The sequence below is a fragment of the Meriones unguiculatus genome, chromosome 11, assembly GCF_030254825.1.
Source record: "Meriones unguiculatus strain TT.TT164.6M chromosome 11, Bangor_MerUng_6.1, whole genome shotgun sequence".
In the NCBI taxonomy this organism is placed as follows: domain Eukaryota; kingdom Metazoa; phylum Chordata; class Mammalia; order Rodentia; family Muridae; genus Meriones; species Meriones unguiculatus.
The window spans coordinates 46,069,037-46,091,161 of NC_083359.1; the positions used below are offsets into that span (position 1 = coordinate 46,069,037).

Here is a 22,125-nt window from a genome sequence, read left to right on the forward strand (position 1 = left end):
TTTATCTGCCGCGAGTGTTCTATGAGCCATCAGGAAATCTTCCCGTCGTGCCTTGGGGCTATGGCGCTTGAAGCGGACCCGGAAGTTCCGGTTGGAGTTCCGGGTGCCAGCAAGTCTTCTAACTGGAGATATGGCCACGCTCTGCCTCTTCGACGTGGATGGGACCCTGACTGCCCCGCGGCAGGTAGGCAGCGCCAGGGAGGCTCGCGGTCCTGGAGCGGAGCCCGTGCTGCTCCAGGCCGCGGTAACGACCGTCCAGTAATCAGGAGACTGAGCTGGGTGCGCGGGAAGAGGGGTCCAAAACCTTCCGAGCAGGAAACGTGTTCAGAGTGAATGTTCGGGTCTGAATTTCTTCTTGGACCCTGGGGACTGCTGACCTGGACTACATGTAACTCCATCTTAGTCTAAACTCTGACCAGCTGTGTCACATCCCCAGCCCTGTCACATTTGTCTGTGTCTTCTAGTATGTCATAGGCAGGTTCTCAGCTGTCTGACCTTGAGCAAATCTTTCTCGGAGCCCCCGAAGCCACTTTAAACGGTCATTGCCTGTTGCAAGGGTGTTGGTAAGGATCACAGAAATTCGTGACAGTGCTGTGCCCAGATCAAAGGTGAGCTGCTTCCACCAGCCGCTGCAGTAGTGGGGTCCCAGATGGAAATAGGCTGTTTGCAAAAGAGCATCCAGGATCCAGTGGAACTTCTTCCGCTAACAGATATTGTTATGATAAGAGATACGTTTTTGTGGGTTCATTCTGGCGATGACAGTCTCTGCCTTCTTTGCACAAATTCGTAATTGAGCAGAAGTCATTCAAGCTTGAGACTGGGCTCAAATAGCTTGGATGTCACTACCCCTGCCCCACCCCTTTTAGGTTTCGTGGAGTGTGTTCCAGATGCCCATGTTAATTGTGCGTAATCTTAGATATGTCAGTGTTGTTTTTTCATTTTTTTCTTTGTCGATTACACATGTACAGTGTATCTCAATCGTATTCACCTCCAACTTTCCTCTGCTTCCTATGTAGAACACCACCATACACCCCTCTTCCATTTTCATGTCTTTTGTTGTTGTTGTTGTTGTTTTTGTTTTTCAAGACAGGGTTTCTCTGTGTAGCCTTGGCTGTCCTGGACTCTGTAGACCAGGCTGGCCTTGAACTCACAGAGATCTGCCTGCCTCTGCCTGGAAGAGTGCTAACATTATAGGCATGCGCCACCACACTCAGCTTTAAAATTCTATTTTAATAACCCACTAAGTCCAGTTAATAACACACACACACACACACACACACGAGGAACCTTCCACCAAATGGTAGACAGCCGCCATCCGTGCTGGAGTGTTCACTGACTTGATCTTGTGCAGGTAACCACAGTTGCTGAATTCATGAAGGCAACAGCCACATAATGTCCAGAAGACAGCATCTCTCATCACTCCTCCACATTCTCTGGCTCTTGTATTCTTTCTGCCCCCATCCCCACTCCCAGCCGTGGCAGGGTTGATAGGGCATTTATTCTTAACACTTTGACCAGATATGAGTCCACATAAACCACTGCTTACCACACACACACACACACAAAATGATGAATGAATGAATGAATGAATAGGTGGGTTCTTGCCAAGGTTGAGAGTAGCATTAATCTATAGGTATAAACATAAATATTTAGAAGGTAGTTTGACCAGTAGGTTTTCTTATTGGGCCTATGAGTTCCTGAGCCATAGGCTTTTGACCATGCTTACTGTACCAAGCATTAATTCCTTCCTGTGGAGTAGCCCTAATATTCAATCAGAAACCCACATAACAATCATGCCAATGTTGGACAAGTGAGCCCATACTGCTTGGCAAGTCAGTGCTGTTATGCAGGATTTGTAGCTGGGAAATGCTGTTAATGGCTTTTCTCCCCCCAGTGGCTCGCATAGCACCTTTTAGCACTATGAAAACTAAACATGTCAGTTCCAGCCTGATTTCTCTATGTCTTGCAACCAAAGTGTGCTTTGTCTTTTAGATGGTCTTACTAGTTAGGACATCTAGTTAGGGGAGGCAGCTGGGAGCAGTGGCAACAGGGGCTCTCTGGTCAATAATATTCCCCTCCTGGAACTGAGATGGCTTGGTTTGTTTTGTTTTTAATAACCCGTGTCTTTTGAGAGAAGACAGTGTATATATGCATATACCTTAAACGTAGTAGGTTTTGCCAAAGCTTTTAAATACATCCTTAGTTTTAGTTAAACCACAACCCAAACCCGTCTCCACCATATTCTACCTTTCTGAGCCAGTTTGATCCATCTAGGGATGACATTAAACCACAAGTTCTCTGGAGCCCTCTCTGACTCACCTTCATTGCTCAACACAGCAGGTGGCATAGGGTTTTAATCCCTGCAGGAGGATTTGAGAGCTCAGAGCCAGCCTTGGCTATGTAGTGAGTCTGAGATAAACCTGGGAACTTGTCTCAAAACAAAAGCCAATAGTCTAGAGCTTTGAGATCAGAATTCATATTTTGTAAGGGGCCATATGTTAAGTACTTTTGTCTTTGTAGAAGATATGGCCTGTGGTAACTACTCAACTTACTGCAAAAGTAACCATAAACCATATATAAAGAATGGCTGTATTCTAATAATTACAGAGGCCACTGAGATGGCTCAGTGAGTAGTCACCCCTAAGCCTTGGGACCTGAGTTCAATTCCTGGAGTCCACATGATGGAAGGAGAGAAGCAACTCTCACAAGTTGTCTTCTGGCCTTCCCTTCTACATTGTGGCACATGAGCATGCTTATACATAAAGTTATAGAAACAAACTGCTGTTCAGTTTGGCCCAGGAGCCATAGTGGTTATGTTTGGTTGGTTGGTTTTGGTTTTTCCAGACAGGGTTTGTGTGTGTGTGTGTGTATACCCTTGGTTGTCCTGGAACTTGCTGTGTGGACTAGGCTGTCCTTGAACTCATAGAGATCTACCTGCCTCTGCTTCCCAAGTGCTGGGATTAAAGGTGTGCACCCTCACTACCATTCTAACATAAGGAAACTGAAATGAAACGAGTAAAGCCCTGACTGCCTCAGCTTTTTACAGCAGCTGTAGTTCAAAATCCTGGGCCTCCTGGCACTGTTAGTTGTCCTGTTTGTCATTTCCTTTCACTCTGCCAGGATGGAGGCCATTCCAGGTACTAGATGAGCTACTGGGAAAATGCTTCTGTTTACCAAGCAAATGAGGATAGATGGGTGTTACGTATAAAACAGTAAAGAAGCCAGGTGACCCAGAATGTATATCGAGAACGTATTTCAGACGCTTGTAGTGATCATAAGCAATTATAACAATAAGAGAAAACTATAATTTAAGAGAGAATTCCCCTATATATTGGGTACTGCAGTTAAAATATTTTGGCAACAGATGTATTCATCATCAGCCTTATCTGCCTCCATCTATGTGCATTCTCAAACATTGCTAATCACAGTGCAATCTGGAAGAGGAAAGAACAAGTTATCTTTTATTGCAGTTGTTGTAACAGGATATGACCTGCCTGAGTTCAGTCTGGTTAGCATGGACTCCAGAAGTTTCTATATTTCCCTGTTAGTGTAGAAGTTTGTCCTCCTGGGTACTTTCTTCTCTAAACAGTAGGACTTGAGAAAAAGCTTTAGAAAAAACAAAAAACGTGAACTTCCATGAATCATTTTCCAACTTTGGCATCTTGAAAAGTCTCTCATATCATTGACAAAAATAGTAAACCCATATCCCCGTTACTTAGGTTAAAATAGCTGACATAACTTTGTGTTTTCTCTTGCTGAGTAACTTTCTGTCTAAACCACAGTCATCAAGCTGCTTCATCCCTTTGTCTTTCAGCATCCATTAAGGTGAAGAATGTCATCCTTCATAATCATAATGTCATAATAAGATATTTAGTATTCTATTACCATAGCCCAGAAGTTGGCATTCTTTTCTGTAAAAGGTAGTTAGTTACAAACAAACACTCAGACACTCAGTTTATTTGTTGGTTGTGGAGATAGAACCCAGCACCTTGAACAAGCTAGGTAAGCATTCTTCCCCTGAGCTATATCCCCAGACCCAGATAGTCAATATTTTCAGGTTTGTAGGCCACATCATCTCTGTCACAGCTACTTCTCTCTCTCTCTCTCTCTCTCTCTCTCTCTCTCTCTCTCTCTCTCTCTCTCTCTGGGACAGAGCTGCCAGAACACCTCCATGGACGAACAGTGCTCGGCTACAGTAATACGGTCATTGATGTGATGGCACACAGGCCTGGGTTTGAGCCTCCTGGAACCCACGGCCCAATTTCCTTAACCATCACCACCTCTCAGATGCCTTAGTTTTTTTCTTTCAGCCGGGTTTCATTCTTTCCATTGTTACCCTGTTTCATTTTGTTGGAGAGGTGATATGACCCTCAGCACAAGGGTTATTTTGTTTCACTTTTGAATCAGCTGGGGTTATGGACATGTGCATAAAAGGTCTACTGAGTGAGTTCCAAGACAGGGAAGGGCACAAAGAAAAACCCTGTCTCAAACACAAACAAAAGAAAAAATTTGGGGAAAGTGAGTCTGGGGCTGTATCTCAGTGGTAGTTTGCTTGCCTGGAATGTACAAGGCTTGCATTTAATACCCAGCACCAATAAAAACAAAACAAAAAGAAGTATAAAAAAGTGCATTCTAAGGCTCTGGTGTTAGAGTTACTATTGATGCAATGAAATACCATGACCAAAAAGTAAGTTGTGGGGGAAAGGGCTTATTTTACTCACAGTTCCAAACATATCTCTGTTCATCATCAAAAGCAGTGAGGGCAGGAACTCAAACAGGGCAGCAACCTAGAGGCAGGAACTGATACAGAAGCTCTAGCGAGTGCTGCTTACTGGCTTGCTCCACATGGCTTGCTCAGCCTGCTTTCTTATAGAACCTAGGACCACCAGTCCAGGTGTGGTGCCATCCACAATGGGCTCCTCTTCCCCCATCAATTACTAAATAAAATGCTCTACAAGCTGGCCCACAGCCCCATCTTATGGAGGCATTTTCTCAGTCTTGGTTTCTTCCTCTAAGATGACTTGACTATGGAGTGTGTCTGGTTGACATAAATCTCGTCAACACATGCTTCTGTTTGATTGATTGATTGATTGTCTGTTAAAAGACAGTCTTAGGAAATCCAACTATATAGGCAAAGCTGGCCTTGAATTCCTGATCTTCCTGTCTCCATGTCCCAAGTGCTGGATTACAAGCTTGTGACAATGTACCCACTCTGACATAGTGAATCATATTCATTGAATAGGAAACTCCTTCTTCAAAGATCAAAAGATTGGCTAAGAGCACTGGCTGCACGTCCAGAGGACCCAGCATCCAAAAGTGGCTCACAACAGATGATCTCGTGCCCACTTCTACTCCCAAGGCACTGCATGCATGTGCTACACAGATATATATATATATTCAAACAGCCAAAATAAAAGAAAGTGGGGGGAAAACCCAAAAAGGTTAATATCCCCAAATAACAAATAAATATTTAATTTTTTCTACCGGCCTAGTAATAGCACTGGGCTTGTGTAAAATAGGAGCTGGATTAGTTTGCAGTTTTTATCTGATTGTGTGACTCAAAATCATCCTATTTTCCTTCCTGACATGTAGAAAATTACAAAAGAAATGGATGACTTTCTACAAAAATTAAGGCAGAAGACCAAAATTGGAGTGGTAGGTGGCTCGGATTTTGAGAAAGTACAAGAGCAACTGGGAAATGATGGTAAGTGCTAATTACCCTCTAGCCCAAAGCTAACTAATCATGAGAATACTGATGCCTGCCCGCAAGCATCCCCTCAAATCCCAAGCCACCATCACTCCTGTAGCATACTTTTTGCCTTCTCTGGGAAGGCTTTTCCTCTGCCCTTATTTGGCCTTTGCTTTAATCCTATAGAAGTAAGTTCTGTGATCTGTGACAGAACCCCTTCACTCAGGTGTATAGATAGACTCACCTTAAAGGAAGTGTGTGTCTGTGTCTTTGCTTGTGGAACCTCTTCTCCCTCTAGTATTTGCATGTCGCTGCCCTCTCACTTCAACCCAGCCCATTTCTTGGCTGTCCTCTCCACTCAGATATGGAGATACCTCTGGTCACAGAACATTTTTTCTATTGCTTTAACCCAGTGTGTTTGATGGTTCCCTAATCATGAGAGTCACTAGGCTCCCTATAGCACCAGGGTCTCCAGCACAGGCCTGGGAAGTTAGAGAACTTTTGTGATACAGTCTCACACTGTAGCCCAGGCTGGGCTCAAAGTCACTTTCTGTCTCTTTCTCCCAGTACTGGAGTAACAGGCATCAGCCACTATACCTAGCTGGAGAGTCTTCTGTTTTAAACTCATGATATGATATGACAGAAAACACAGTTGTCCCAGAGTCATGTTAGCACTAAGGACATATCGGGCAGGACAGTTTATTGTAGGATGCCTGGTACCATCTCTGGCATCTCCCCGCTAGGTGCCAGTAGAGTGCATGCACACTCAGCCACAGTTTTAACAACCCAGGCTGTCTCTAGACATTGCTAGGTATGTCCTGGGATCATGTTGCCATGGTTGGGAACCCACTGCGTCTTATCTGAAAGTGCAAGTCTGTGGGTCAGAACAGATCACTATGGGAGAAGTCCGTATGCATTTGCAGGACAAGTTCCACTTCAACTTTCTTGGAGGTACTCTCCTCTAGAAACTCTAACAGCAGTGTTGCGAGGCATATTCCGTCCAGGAAATCCTGTCACGGGGGATTGCCATTCCTGCCTCCAGTGTTGTACTTACCAACCTCTGAGAGGTTTTGCATCACTATGGCAAAGCTGTGTCTTTCAGTGAAGATGTAACAAGAGTCAAAACACTCACATACTAGAAGCCAGCTCAGAACACACTGATGCACTGGCATCAGCAGGTGTCGTGGACATACCTGTAATCTTAGCACTCCAAAAAATTGCTGTGAGCTTGAGATCATGCTAGACTATATAATGAGCTCAAGGCTAGCCTAGGCTTCATGAGGGCCTATTTGAAAAACAGGCAGGCGTAGTAGCATGTTTAAAACAGCTTTCTAAATTTTTATTTTTATAAAGCGGTTATTTTGGGGTTGGGTAGATTGCTCAGTGGGTAAAGGCACCTGACAACCCAAGTTCAGTACTCAGAACCCATACAGAAGGAGAGAGTCAACCACCACAAGCTGTCTTCGGACCTACCCCATACACCATGGTATCAACATGCCAAGTGCACACATACACACAAAATAATATACGTGGTTGGTTGGTTGATTTGGGTATTTGCTTGTTTTTCAGACAGGGTTTCTCTGTGTAGTCCTGGCTATCCTGAAACTAACTCTAAAGACCAGACTGGCCTTGAACTCAGAAATCTGTGTGCCTCTGCCTCCTAAGTACTGGGATTAAAGGTGTATGCCACCACAGCCTAGCATATAATGTTTTTGTTTTGTTTTAAATTTGAGCCTGGAAATTCTGAGAACAGAATGTGGCCATCTTTTCACTTGTTTCCTGGTGCTGCTAGTTCATGGCAGTTGGGAACAGAAATGGGCTGGCATCTTTACACACTGGCAGGCTGCAGGCAGGGTCTGTCTGTAGTTCTTTTATCATCCCTCAGACTTACAGTCAAAGTTGCTGTTGTAGTCCCCATGCTCTTGATGAGAAGGGCTGGCCCAGCCCACTGGTGCTTAGCTGGGTCCTTGGTGGTGGATGTTGAGGAAGAAAGAAAAAGGCAGGTTTCTATTCAATGCATCCTCAGTTTTATCTTGTTTTGGTTGTAGTGGTTGAGAAATACGATTATGTGTTTCCAGAGAATGGCTTGGTAGCGTACAAAGATGGGAAGCTTTTGTGTAAACAGGTAAGTTTTTAAGTATGCAGCCCGTCTGGATCACTACTAATATGTCGTGTGTAAGGCAGCACTGCTGGGACAGTCAGTCATCCTAGCTTGAACTCAGGGAGCAAGAACAACACATTTTGTGTGCTAATGATTGAGTGCCTCCGGGCACATGCTGGGAGCTCAGGGTGGGAGGAGTAAGTCTTCACAGTGTATTCTTGATTAAGTTTAAATTTTGCTCTATGCAGCTGTTGCTTGTTCCAGATAGTTGTTCCAGACTACGTTTTTATTATGGCCTATTAAAGCTGCTTGAGTCCAGTGTTTCCATTACAATAGCCAAAGCTAGAGCGGGGCACTCACCCAGGGGCTGTGAAAGAGGCTGTACTTAATACTTAAGAACATCTGCAGTAAGCTCTCTGGCCTTTCCTGGAAGTGTGTGAAAGAAAAGGACCACAAATCCCTGACTCACGAAGCAGAAGATGCTTTTGACTGAGGTGGCTGTGTTTTGCCTAATGTTTTCCACTAGCAGAAAAGAGAAAGAGGTAAAAGGGCTACAGGATGTGTCAGTGCCCCTGCCGGGTCAGCCTGTGGTTTCCAGCAGTGTTAGCAGGATATTTGGGTTTGCCCATGAAGCCATTTTGACAGTACTCCTGCTTTGTCTGCCTAGAGTATTCAAGATCATCTGGGGGAGGTTGTGATCCAAGACCTGATCAACTACTGTCTGAGCTACATTGCAAAAATTAAGCTCCCTAAGAAAAGGTGGGTTCACTCTTAACAAAGGCTCTTGCAGAATATGGAGCAATGGGCTCATTGGGTGGATTAGGTCTCACAGCTAAAACCCAGCACTCACTAGAACTACTTGGATATAGTCTATATAGCTAACCACCATGAAGATGGTTGTAAAAAAGATGGCTGTCCATGTGATGGTGTGCTGTACAGACACCTGTGAAATAGCATGTAAAGAGCACAGAGTCTGACCTGGTGATACCTGCTAGAGAGGCTGAGGGAAGAGGATCACAAGGCCAGACAGGGCTCTCTGAGAGGGAGGAGAGAAAGAAAGAAGAGGCCAGAACTTGGAGGGCAGAGGCAGGTGGATCTCTGTGAGTTGGAAGTCAGAATAGTCTACATAGTGAGTTCTAGGTCTCAGTGAGGCTCTGTCTTGAATAAAATATTGGGGGAGGGGAGAATGAGTCAAACCTGTCAGCCAATATGCAGGATGCCAAGGCAGGAGGAGTGCTATGAATTTTGGGCTTCATAGTTAGTTCCTGGTCCAGCTGGGCTACAGAGTGAGACCTTACCTCAACAAAAGAAGGATCCAGGGAATTGCTATACCCAAAATGTCTGTTTTACCAGCATGAGGGCTGATGCTCAGATTCCCCAGCACCCACATAAAAACTGAGTATGGTCATGTCATCTGGAACTAGCCATGAAGAAGTAGAGACAGTGTCCTGAGAGTCGAGTAAGGTCTGGCTTCAAGGAAAGACTGTGTCTTGGAAGGAAAAGTGGAGAGTGGTAGTGAAAATGCTAGCCGTACACACATGCACACCAGTATTACATACACACATAAAACGCACATGTACACTCATACATTATACACACATACATATACACATAATTTTTAAAAAGCGTCAGAAGCCCACAATCTGAAAGTCTAAAGCTAGATGTCATATAAAACCGAATGTATTTAGTCTGCAGTCATTAAAGAAAATCCACATTGTAGGGGCTACAGGGTTGGAGCAGTGAAGAAGAGCATGTGCTGTGACAGCATAAAAAGCTGAGTTCATATTCCCAGACTTCACACACGTTAGTTTTGGTCACATGTACACCTATAGTCTAAGCACTGTGGAGGACAGAGATGGGGGACCACTAGGACTTGCTGGCCTGCCATCTTTCCAGGTTCATGGAGAGACGCTGTCTCAAGGAACTAAAGCAGACAGGATATAGCAGGACACACACACATATGCCTATCCTATCTGCCCCTCACAAAATAAATTTTTTAATATGTATTTTGAGTCTAAAACTACAGACATGATTTTTTTTTTTTAAGTTTCTAGCCATTTTCCCTGGAATAGCTGAAACAGTGTTGGTGTGCTCCATTTTCTGTGATCACATCAAGCCTGAATGAGCAGTCTGCCTCTGAATAAATCAGGTTTCCTGAGTCATTAGTGAGGCTCCCTGGACCATAGTCTTAGAACTGTGTGTCCTCCCTTAATGACATCAGTCTGTTCAAGAGCTCCCTAGCACAATAGTTGCCCCGGAAACAGATATGAGACTCCTGAGGGAGCAAGTGCCCTTGTGCTGGGATCCCTTTTCAGCCCTTTATTTCTGTGAGCTGCTCCTAAAGCAGTTCAGCAGAAATAGTGAACCAAGGGATGATTATTTTGGTAACACACCCTGTTTTCCCCACTACATCCAAAACCTCATTTTAGCAAGTAGTCAGTGTAAAATATTATGACTAATGAGACATGGTACCTCAAGCCTATAACCCCAGCACTTGGGAGGTAGAAGCAGGAGGAGCAGGAGTTCCTGGTCATCCATCATTAGCTACATGGCGAGTTCAAGGACAGCCTGAGTTACAAAGACCCTCTCTCAAAAACTGGGGTGTGGGATATTCCTCCCTGTGGTCCTTCTCACTCTTAGAAGTTCATTTCTTTATTACATCTCTGTTCACTTTACTCAAAAAAGAAATAGGGCTGGTTTGAATTTCTAATCTTGTGAAGAGACACCATGACCATGGCAACTCTTATAAAGGAAAACATTTAATTGGTTCAGATGTTTAGTCCATTATCATCTTGGTGCTGGAGAAATAGCTGAGAGTTCTACATCTGGATCTGAAGGCAACAGGGAGAGAGAGAGAGAGACACTGGCTGTGGCTTGAGCTGAAACCTTAAAGCCCACCTCCTAGTGATACACAAGCCACACCTTAAATAGTCACCCTGGTGACTAAGTATTCAAACACATGAGTCTTGTGGGGCCATTCCTATTCCACACAGCTGGGGAGATAGTTTAGTCAGTAAAATGCTTTCTTAACAAGACTGAGGACCTAGCACCCTCAAAAAGGCTGTGTCTGTAGTGCATGCTTATAGTCCCCATGCTGAGGAGGCAGAAAATGGGCGCATCTCCCCATTTGCTGATCAAGTGCTATAGCTGAATTTGTGAGCTCCATATTCTGTGAAAGACCCCGTCTCAAACAATAAGGTGGAAAGCCATCCAGGAAGACACCCACTGTGGACCTCTGGCTTCCACATGTACATTCACACACATTTACATGCATATCTGCATATACACACAAAAAATCTGAATTAGCTCTCAGCTCTCCCACTTAGGCTGTGGGGGGTGTGGGCCCAAGCTGCAGCTTGTAATGATTTATAATAAAAAGAACCTCATATAAAAAAAAAATCTGAATGATTACTCTGTTCCTTTTCCATGCTAAGAATCTATGCAGCTCAATCTGGATTAGCCACATTTCAAATCTATAGTACTATGTGGCTCAAAGCTTCTATGGTACACAGCGTACAAGAAACCTGGTCACTTACACCTGCTGTCTAAAATGTAATGTTGCCCAAGGAAATGAGGTATTTTGTATTTTGGGGCACCCTTGTCCTCTTTCTCCTCCCCAGGGGAACTTTTATCGAATTCCGAAATGGCATGTTGAACGTGTCCCCTATTGGAAGGAGCTGCAGCCAAGAAGAACGAATTGAGTTCTACGAACTCGATAAAGTAAGTTCTTAGATGTATGTAGGGACATGGCCGGTGTGAGGAAAGCAGCCAAACCGTATAGGCCAGTATTTAAAGTGCTTCTACACTGCGACACAATGGACAACTGGTATCTTTTTGTTTCTCTCAGAAGGAACATATACGACAAAAATTTGTAGCAGACCTGAGGAAGGAATTTGCAGGAAAAGGCCTCACATTCTCCATAGGTATGGTGCATACCTAGGCTTTGATCCCTATACTCCTGGAGCATGTGGTGGGCTGCTGACATGCTTAGGGCTATGGTGGGTAGGGTGGTTGTAACTGAGGTTACCTTATGGGGTTCTTTGTCTCACTAATAAAAACTTGGAAACAGACTCGGAAGAAGTCATGAGGACAATTTTTAGTTTAAGAGAAAACAGTACAGGTTAGGAGAAAATCTCAGAGGCTACCAGGAGGAGAGATGGGGAAAATCGTGCTTTCAGAGTTAGATGTGGAGTAGAAATAGACATGTTACTAAGAAAGGGAAAAGCACCCCCAAGGATGGAAGTGGCTGGTGAGCTGAGGAGTCCCCAGAGCATCCAGCCAGGTAGTGTGTGGTCCTGTATAGTCCCTCCCTCTTTTTGTTGTGGTGGTCTTTGTTTTGATTGTTCTTTGTTCACATGGTGATGCCAGGTTAAGGAAGAGCGGTCAGTCTTCCTCTGCAAACTGGCTTCTTTCACTTGATAATCTCTTTTAAGACTTCATTTATAGGGCTGGAGAGATGGCTCAGTGGTTAAGAGCTCTGACTGCTCTTCCAGAGGTCCTGAGTTCAATTCCCAGCAACCACATGGTGGCTCACAACCATCTATACTTTCTACTGCTCTCTTCTGGCATTAAGGTGTACATAAAGATAGAACATTCGAAATAAATAAATAAAATCTTAAAAAAAAAAAAGACTTCATTTATTTTATATATATCATTTGCCTGAATGGATGTGTGAGCACCATGTGTATGCCCAGTGTCCAAGGAGGTCAGAAGAGGATGTGGGATGCTCTAGAACTGGAGTTACAGACCTGAACCTTGTCTTCTACAGGTGCTTTTAATCCCTGAGCCATCTCTCTAGCCCCAGTTTATTAATCTTGATGTAGATTTTTTTTTTTTTTTTACTTTCTACCCTTGTACCACAGTTACACAAGCAGCTACAGCAGGACACCCCCCCACCAGGAAGTGGTTTCCATGCTTTAGGGTCTGGTTCTGCATCTGTATCCTGCAGGACTTTCCCCACTTGTTCTTTTCTCTTGCACAGAAGAGCTGTGTCTTAGCTTGTGAACAGTAAAAGCTTCAGGCCTTTAGGTGGGCGTTCAGAAGCCTTAGAGGTAGACTGAGCCTCTCAGATAAAGGAGACTAAGATGTCTTGACATCCTCAAGTGTGTCGTGATCAAGAAACCACAGAAATTAGTGGATGGCTTTGACAGAGCAAGAATCAGGCTCAGAAAGGAACAGACAGTTGTCCAGGCTCACAGAGCCTGTGTTGACTGCCACTGATTGGGCCACTGCTGTCTCTGGTGCAGAGTTCTGCCTGAAGCCTGGCCCCTGCCTCATCACCTGGTAGCATAGGCCTATTAAGTTTTATTACCATATTTTTTGTTTGTTGGGGGCGGGGTGGGTGAGGACAGCTTGGAGGAGTCAGTTTTCTCCTTCCATCACATGGGTCCCAGGGGATTGAGTTCAGGTTGTCAAACTTGGCAGCAGTCACCTTTACCCACTGAGCCATCTGGTACATCCTTAACAGTTAAATGCTTCAAACATGTTCGTTTCTGCTGGCAACTCTGTCAGTCTTGCCTGAAAGCCCTTTGGCTTTGCTAGCTTTAATGTGTGTGTTGGTTGTAGGAAAACTGGCCTTGCAAAGGAACCATGTGTCACACACAAACAGGGGGATTTTCAATTATTCCTGAACTGTGAGCAAATGCTTTTCTGATAGCTTTGAAAATGTTTTTTTGAGCCCAGCACTCAGGGACACAGAGGCAAACAGATCTCTGTGAGTTCAAGGCCAGCCTGGTCTACAATGCAAGTCCAGAACAGCCAAGGCTACACAGAGAAATCCTGTCTCAAAAGAGAGAGAGAGAGAGAGGAAAAGGAAGGAAGGAGAAGAAACAAGAGAAAAGACAAGAAAGAAAATGTTTGGGGGGTTTTGTTTGTTTGATTGTTTTTTCCTGCTTTAAAAAAGTACATACATATCAGCCAGAACACTTGCTCAGCAGTTAAAAGTACTGGCTACTCATTCAGAGGACCTGTGTTCAATTCCCAGCATCAATATATGACAGCTCACAGTCATCTATAACCGCAGCACCCAGGGTTTCCAATGAAGCTTCCTTAGGCACCGGGCATTCATGTGATACACAGACATAGCATGCAGACAAAATATTCATACACATGAGTAAGGAAGGAAAGAAGAAAGGAGGGTGAGAGGGAGGGAGGGAAAGGAAAGGATAGGAAGAAGGAAAATTTTAGGGGTACACCCTATAAAATGTCTTCCATGTGACAGACCTATTGCCTATAGGAAGGGCTCAGACATTTTGCTTTTGGCTTTTCCACTGATGGTGGTTTGGTTTAGCTGGGTTTTTGGTTGTTTTGTTTTTCAAGACAGGGTTTCTCTGTGTAGCCTTGACTGTTCTGGACTTGCTTTGTAGATCAGGCTAGCCTTGATCTCACAAAAATCCTCCTGCCTCTGCCTCCCTGAGTGCTGGAATTACAGGCATGCACCACCAAGCCCAGCTAGGTTCTGTTTTTTTGTTTTTAAGGTTTTCACTCTGTAGTCCATGTTTGCCTGGAATTCACATGAACTTCAGGCTGACCTTAAACTCATCATAGTCCCCTTTCTCAGCTTCGTGAATGCTGTGATGACAAGTATGAACTGACCCAGAATTAAAGTGCCAGACAGGCTCAGGGAAGCCTTGATTAGGTTTTTACATAAGCCTGCTTCACTTAAACTTGTAAGCCTCTTCCTTGAAAAGCATTAAGAGAGGTGGTTGCTTTTAGGCCCAGATGATAATGCGGGGAAAACCAGCAAAGAACCTGTCCATAAAGTAGCATTAAGTGGTGAATAAGGATATTAAAAAAAATTTTTTAAAATAAGTGCATTATTTTCCAAAAGGTGTTAGCTCCCTCCTCACCTGGGGCTGTCCTGGGGGTGATGCACAAGAGCCCCAGGCATGCTAGGCAAGCCCTCTCCCACTGAGCCACATCCCAGCCTTCCTTAGCTGTGTTCCCTTTCCTTCCTGCAGGTGGCCAGATCAGCTTTGATGTCTTTCCTGATGGATGGGACAAGAGGTATTGCCTGAGGCACTTAGAACATGATGGTTACAAGACCATTCATTTCTTTGGAGACAAGACTATGCCAGTAAGTAGGAAAGTCTCCTGTGCAGTTTGTACAGTTTGGACTTGGAGGGGGAAGTTTACAGTGGGCTATTTTGCCATCTTACATCTTACCTGATGGCCCTTTTGGCCTCCCCCTCCTCAGAGCTTTAAGACCCTGCCCAATGGAAGCAAGGACTATAGATCATTTTCAGTGTGCCTTTTGAATTAAGTACCTTCACCACTGTTGCTTTATTATCCTGCTCTACTATGTTCATTGTAAATTACACACTAGGGTCACAAACAAGAGAAGATGGGGAATTTCCTAAGTCTGATACTCAAAGCTGCTCAAGCATAATTGGTGTGGGGATCTGCCCCAGGTGTCAGACAGAGAGTACTGTGGGCTGTCAGTGAGAGCCCTGCAGAAAGCCCAGGTTCAGTGGAGGTGGCATCAGAGCTGGAGCCTGAGAGAGTTCCGAAAAGGCAAACTGTACAGTAGTCACTGGTGGAGGGAGAACAGGGGAACAGGGGACTGCCTCCAAGACGGGATTCTTTTAAAAATTTTTCTCCAGGTCACCCAGATCACAGTCCTGTGCCTCCAGAGGCCCCTCCAACCATTTGTACACCTTTGAACTGCTTCCATAATAGTCTGTTGATAACTAAATGTTAAATGTCCAGTGGAGAAAACAGAAGGATCTGGTTTTCAAGTGCCTGATGGATCCAGCCCCTAAACTGGATGCTCAGTGGACTTGCTCTCTGTAGCTTAACCCCCACACCTGTCCTCCTTCATGTAGCCTGCAAAGGCCCCTGCCATTCAGTGGTGCAGCATTCATCCTCCTGAATTCTGAGGACCATCTGCCTTGAAAATCAGCTCAGTGGTCAAGGGGTGGTGAGCATAAACCACCCAGACTAGAATGGCCCCATCACTTTCCACAGCAGCGAGACACAAAAGCTTGTCTCTGAGAACCCCAACTGGGGATGCAGCAAGGCCCTGGGAGATCTCAGGGCCTGGCTACTGGGGGAGTCAGGGATTACTTTTGGTTTGTTGCTGTTTTTTGGTTTTTTGTTTTTTATTTTTTTTTTTTCCTTTTATGTGTATGAGTGTTTTGCCTCATGTTGAATCTGCGCACAAGTAGCCTGTCTGTTGCCTGTGGAGGTCCTAAAAGGGTGTCAGATCACCTGAATGTGGGGTCACAGGTAGGTCACCACCCCCATGAGCCACCATGTAGATGCTGGGAGTCAAGCCTGGGTCCCTGAGAAGAGGGAGTGATCTTAACTGCTAAGCCACCTCCAGCCCCAAGGAGTGCATGTTTTCTGTATAGCCTGCCCACAGCCAGCTCAAGCTTCTAGCTTTGTAAGCACATCGCCGAAAGGTTCAGCTGGTACTGAGACTGGAGGTCAGGGACCTGCTAGAAAACTCTAGAGAGCAGTTACCTAACTACTGGCACCTTCCTAACACTGAAATCCCATCCTACTGTCCTCAGCCTAGCTGTGGACAAATGCCTTTGCCATTCTGCACTAAGTCATGCTCTCGGGGCCAATGATAGCATATGACGTGTTCTCCCCACCCAGTCCTTGCAATAAGACCACGCTCTCCATAATCTGCTTCCTGAACTAACAGGATGGTGAACCAGGTTAGACATCCTCAGACTAGCTTCTGATGTTCTTTGGGTCCCTGCCTGCCTGCCTGTCTGCCTGCCTGCCTGCCTTCTGAACACCAGAGTAGTAGGTCTACTGCTCCTGAGACTGGTTCTTGGAGCATGGACATCCCATACCACTGTCTGTCCCTCAGTTCTGTATCAGAAGGCACGGGCTTTGACCTCGGCTATGCGGCCAACTTCCTGGGGCCACGGAATGTGTCTTCTGCTCCACAGGCTAGAGAAGTAGAGCAGTTGTCCAGCTTCAGGCTGTGCACAGACCTGCTCTTCACTCCAGGGCCTGCAGCCCAGCCAGTGCTGTACACTACACACTTGTTCTAGATTGGGAGGACTGGGGATAGCTCGCCTTCTACATTTAAAACCTCAGGGCCCCAGGCCTGGCCCTGGCCTGCAGCAGGAGGTTTTTGTTTGTTTTGATATTTCTTTGTGGGGGCTTTCTCTGTGTGGCCCTGGCTGCCCTGGAACTCGCTCTGTAGACCAGACTGACCTCGAACTGGGAGATCTGCCTGCCTCTGCCTCTGAGTGCTGGGACTAAAGGCATGTACCACACCACCCAGTGGGCCGGTGTTTCCTCCTTCTTGTTGTTGTTGTTGTTGAATTGTCAGCTCCCGACCTCCAGGAAGTGCTTCCCCATTGGAGAGCAGTCCCTCTCACCTCTACCTGCCTCTCCTAAAAGCAGCGTAGTAAGATTTATTACAGTCAATGCACTGAGAGTGTCAGCTAACAAACGTATACAGAGAATCACCCTGTGCTATGGGTGGCTGTCCTAGCAGGTACACACTGGGCTGTGGACAGTACTGGCACTGTACCCACCTTGTCCCTACAAGGCAGAGTAACCAGTGCTCATCAATCCCAGCCTCCGTTTCCAGCCTCAGACATTGGGCCTTTTCAGGATTTAAATATTAATAGGCTAACTTCCAGAAGCCTTGAGAGAATAGGATGGCCCATTCCCAGGCACAGCCTTCCCTCTTTTCTCTGGGAATAGTTTTTGTTCTGTAAGCTTGGGGTAGCTGAGCTTTTCCTAGCAGATCAAGAACATATGCATGTCTAGCCTATGAACTCTCCAGTTCCCAGAGTGGGTAGCCTCTGCCACTACCTCAGGTCTGGTTCTGCTTCTGATGACCTCTGAGCCACTGTTCCATGGCTCTGGACAGCCTGGGTATTGGTTTTGAGAACACCAGGCTGGCCTCAAATTCATGAAGGTCTGCCTGCCTCTGCCTCCCAAGTGCTGGGATTAAAGGCAGCCCGATTTTGATTTTCCGCACCTAGCATTCTGAAGTGTCGAGTTCCTCAAACAAACCTCACCTCCATAGTTCACAGGTGCCACTCCCTGATGCAAAGCAGGACCATGGAGACTGCTGTGTGGACCAAGTGGCAGATACAGGAGCTGGCGTAGGACCAGTATAAAGCTCTTGCTTCTGGAATTTCTATGGTAGTGGCTTCTGTCAGGACCCTCTTAATTGTTTTCTCTGCCCCTGCCCCACCCCTATCTATTTGTACCAGTGTTCTGGCAAAAGGCCAGGCTCTGTGACCACAAGTCCACCTCTAGGGAACTGACAGGAGCTTAAAAGACGGATGGAGGAGAGGATGAGGGATGAGGTCTGCAGATGGAAGGAAGGTGTGATCCAGCCTCCGTTCGAGGTCTGCAAGATAGGACAAACTGGTTCTCAGGAGAGGAGTTCCAGGCACAGCCTCACACCACGGAAATCACCCTATTCTGGGGTGGTTCACCAGAATATTTGCTGTTCTGGGAATCCAAGGTGACTGCAAGTTTAGGGCAGTGGCTCTTACTTGATGGCTCCAGTTTTGAAAGGGGTGAGATGGGTTTGGTGATTGACATTCACTTACAGTTAGGGCTGAGGCAGGATATAAAGGCTTCATCCTGCTTTCAGCCCCCATGTGGTCTGAAGAAGATGCTTTATAGCTAAAGCTGCTTCCAAGTGCCTGTGGTGCATTCTGTGTGGAGCTCCTGCCCTTAGATGAGTCCCAACATATTTGTGACAGCTTCTGAAATCCCATGCTGACGCAACCTGCTGCTGGGGTCACTGACTGCTGTTTACAGTGGTCCCACCCTGTCTTCTTTCTTCCCATCTGCTCTGATAACAGCCAGCTCTAGGGCCATTTAAATTCATTATAATTCTAGCACTGGAGAGACAGAGACAAGTTGTAGAAAGAATCTCTTGTGTACAGTATGGGAGCATCACCTGTCAATAAAAAGCTGATGGCAGAAAATAAGAGGTGGGAATTCTGGTGGAGAGATGAACTGTGGGATAGAGAGAGGTGGGAGATTTGCCGTGACTCTGAGGAAAATAGATACGTGAAACTGAGGAGAGGTAACCAGCCATATGGCATGCATAGAATAGAACAAACAAGTGAAATAAGTTACTAGCTAGTTGGAAAATGAGCCTAAGCTTGTGGCCTAGGCATTTATTCCTAAATAGTAAAGTCTCAAAGTTGTTATTTCGGCAACTGGGGCGTGAATGGAAAACCCAGTTACAACAAGTAGCTCTTGGGACTCCCTGGCCAGCTCCTCTAGCTGAATCAGGTTCAGTGAAAGATCCTGTCTGGATAAATAAGATGGAAACCAACTGAGAAAGACACCCAGTCAGCCTATACATGCATGCATGCACATAGGAGCGTCTGCACATACATACAGCACACAATCGAGTAAACTCAATTCCATTCCCCTTCTCTTACCAGCCAGTTACCCTGTGTGACCAGCAGCTGTGCAGACTGACCAGCCATGTTCACTGTCCACTCAAGGCTGCCTGCTCCACCAACTTGTGACATACAGGAGAAACTTGGGCACAAAAGACAGATTGATAGCTGTGAGATTGCCTGTGCTTTTTCATTAGGAAAATAAGCCTTAGGCAAATCCTCACAAAGGCTTCCTGATGACTTTCGTGAGCTTAATTACCTTTTCTTAGCTCAGTAGAGGTTCACAGGAAGGTTAAACTTGCTCAGTGACTAAAATACCATTCCTTTCAGAAACTCTGGGAAAATTAGCTGAAGAAAGCTCCCTAAGCTAGGAACATCAGGGTTGCAGCAGCCATGGACCAAGACAAAGCGTAGCCTACTGCTTCTGTTTTGTTTCTTTGCAGGGTGGCAATGACCATGAGATCTTCACAGACCCCAGAACTGTGGGCTACACAGTGACAGCACCTGAGGACACACGCAGGATCTGTGAGAAGCTCTTCCTTTAACACCAAAGAAATGTGGTCCTGGCCAACAAGACTGAAAGGTCACTCAGGGCCAGGGGTCACTTAAGGCCAGAGCTGGAGTCCCTCCTCTCATGTACATGGGCCTCAGCCCCAGCCTCCAACCTGCAGCCACGCTGTTCTCATGGGTCCAATCACACAGGGGCTAGAGGTTAGCTCATTGGGCATTCCAATAGGCCACACCTCTACATCCATCTAGTACCAGCAGCCCCAAGGGAAAGAACTTACCAAAAATGGCTATGGTTGGGTGTGGTGGCTCATGCCTGTAATCTGTGCTTAGGAAGCTCAGGCAGGAGCATTGCCATAAGCTGGAAGCCAGCCTGAGGTACAGAATGAGACCCTGTCTCAAACAAACAAACAAGACTGTTGGCTCTGGGGTTGGGGGGAATAGCCCATAGAACACATGGATGAGGCCCTGGCATGGAGCCCAGCCTACGATTTAGGTCTTACAGCCCCTTCTCCCAGCCTATGGTCTAGGAGCTGGATACATGGCTGGTCTCTGAAATTTCCCCATCATACGATGATACAGGAAAAAAAACAAGACCGTATCTGGGACCCTTACCCTTTGTGAAACTTAAGCTGTGGGTTTGGGGTATTCTGGTGGTGGTGGTGGTGGTAGTTTTGGGAAGGTTCTGTTTTGAAATATGGTCTCAGTATGTAGCCCTGGCCGCCCTAGAAACTGCTATGTAGACCAGGGGGACCTTAAGCCTGGGGTCTTCCTGCTTCTGCCTTTTGAATACAGTTCCATGTACCAGCACACCGTCTGAGGTTTTATGAAAACCTGCAGCTGTCAGTGTGTAGGTCTATACTTTACCACCAAACAGGGATCTGAGGATGAAGACATACAAGCCAGCCAGTTACCCACCTGGGACAGAGCTGAAGACTTCCGGGATGCACACTCCCAGTCTGCAGTCTGCCAGTGGAAGCTGGGCATGAACATCAGCCAAAGGGCTGATCTGTTTTTCACGCCAGCTTCCTGTTTGTGAGCCACAGACCACAGCAGGGCCTGCCTAAGATAGCTGGCCAAGTGACAACCGATCTCATGATTGTGTGCACCTCTACCGGCCTGGCCATCTGTTTGCTACATCTTATAGCCAGACTGCTCTACTGTCACCAGCAGGAAGGAAGGAGAGGGGACCCAGCAAAGCAAAGCCTTGTCTGTAGTCCTCCATAACCCCACGCTGGCCAATCCAGGTAACAGACCCAGTTCCTGAGACATCAGTGACAGCCTCATGGCCACAGCAACAGCTCTTTCTCCTTGGCAAGTGCACAGACGTCCAGAACCTCAAGGAGAGCCTTCCAAGAACTTTTCCCAGGCAGCTTCCTGTGCCTAGTAAACGGTTCTGCAGCCCAGCTCCTGTCGGAAGCCCCTTCTGCCCTTCCCTGCCTCCAGCCACCATGTGTTCCCACTGCCCTGCTCTTGGCTGCCCACACTGACACCTGCCAGTGACCCCTTCACCTCTGTCCACCCCCAAAGAAAGTGTCAGGACCTCTAATCTGTGGCTTCCTTGGATTTTATGGCAGGGCTATGAAACACATTAAAGGGACTGCATCCTTCCTCACGTCTCATTCTGATCACTTTAACTGTCAACGTCAAATGGGTGTCTACTCCGGTTCTGCAGAACCCCACCTTGGGTTCTGAGAGCCTCTTCCTCCTCTGCTCTAGTGATGCTGGAGCCCCTCACTGTCCTGGCTGCAGTAGTTCCCTGCCACCCAGAGGCTGTGCTGCCCTCAGGTGGACTCTAGGCTTGCCAGCTCCTACAGTGGCTGTCACAAACCCCACCTCTATCCCCACCCTCTTCATTCAACTCTCACCTAACAAAGGACCTCTGCCCTCCAGGTAGTGCATGATAGTTCAGTGATACTGGCTAAGTCACACTCTTGTGGCCCTGCTGATGGGGCAGGGCCTGCAGTGTGGTGAGTGGCCCAGGTCCAAGGACTAGTTCTGGTAGACAGATGTGGCTCCAGGCAAGCTCTGGCCTATCAAGTAAAGATTGCAAAGGACTTTCGGGAAGCAGAAAGTTGGATAAAGACTGAACCACAAAAGGCAAACAAGAGGCTGTACCCAAGCATCCTAGGGCTGCTCAGAAAGTGTCACTCCTGCACTAGCTGCCAGTCCAGAATTTTAAGGTTACCAACTTTTAGGGAGCCTCGAGAAAGCCTAAGCTAACCAGAAGTCTAATGAAATGCTTGGTTCCCATGTAGAGGCTCTGGGTGACTCTTAGGTGTCCCCAACCATGTCTGGGTAAGACGACAGAGGTACTGAAGAGCAAATTCAAATGTGTTTGTTTTTAGGCAGTGTAGGCATGTGTAGTGCTGAATCACTTCCTCTTCCTCACCCCAGGCTAGGCACACCTACCACCTCCACAGCACACCAGTCAACTTGGAGAAACCCAGGGCTGGTTTACTGTAGTTGTCTCATCTTGTTTG

General features: G+C 46.3%; 1 protein-coding gene across 1 annotated transcript; it reads left to right on the top strand.

Moving 5' to 3' along the window:
* The first annotated feature begins 53 nt into the window (after positions 1 to 53).
* Positions 54 to 21,257, top strand: Pmm2 (phosphomannomutase 2). The gene is made up of 8 exons (XM_021644982.2): positions 54 to 184; positions 5,593 to 5,704; positions 7,738 to 7,814; positions 8,458 to 8,549; positions 11,411 to 11,510; positions 11,638 to 11,713; positions 14,750 to 14,865; positions 19,579 to 21,257. Exons 1-8 carry the CDS (start codon positions 131 to 133, stop codon positions 19,678 to 19,680), a joined length of 729 nt encoding a protein of 242 aa, XP_021500657.1. The 5' UTR covers positions 54 to 130; the 3' UTR covers positions 19,681 to 21,257.
* Positions 21,258 to 22,125: the final 868 nt, after the last annotated feature.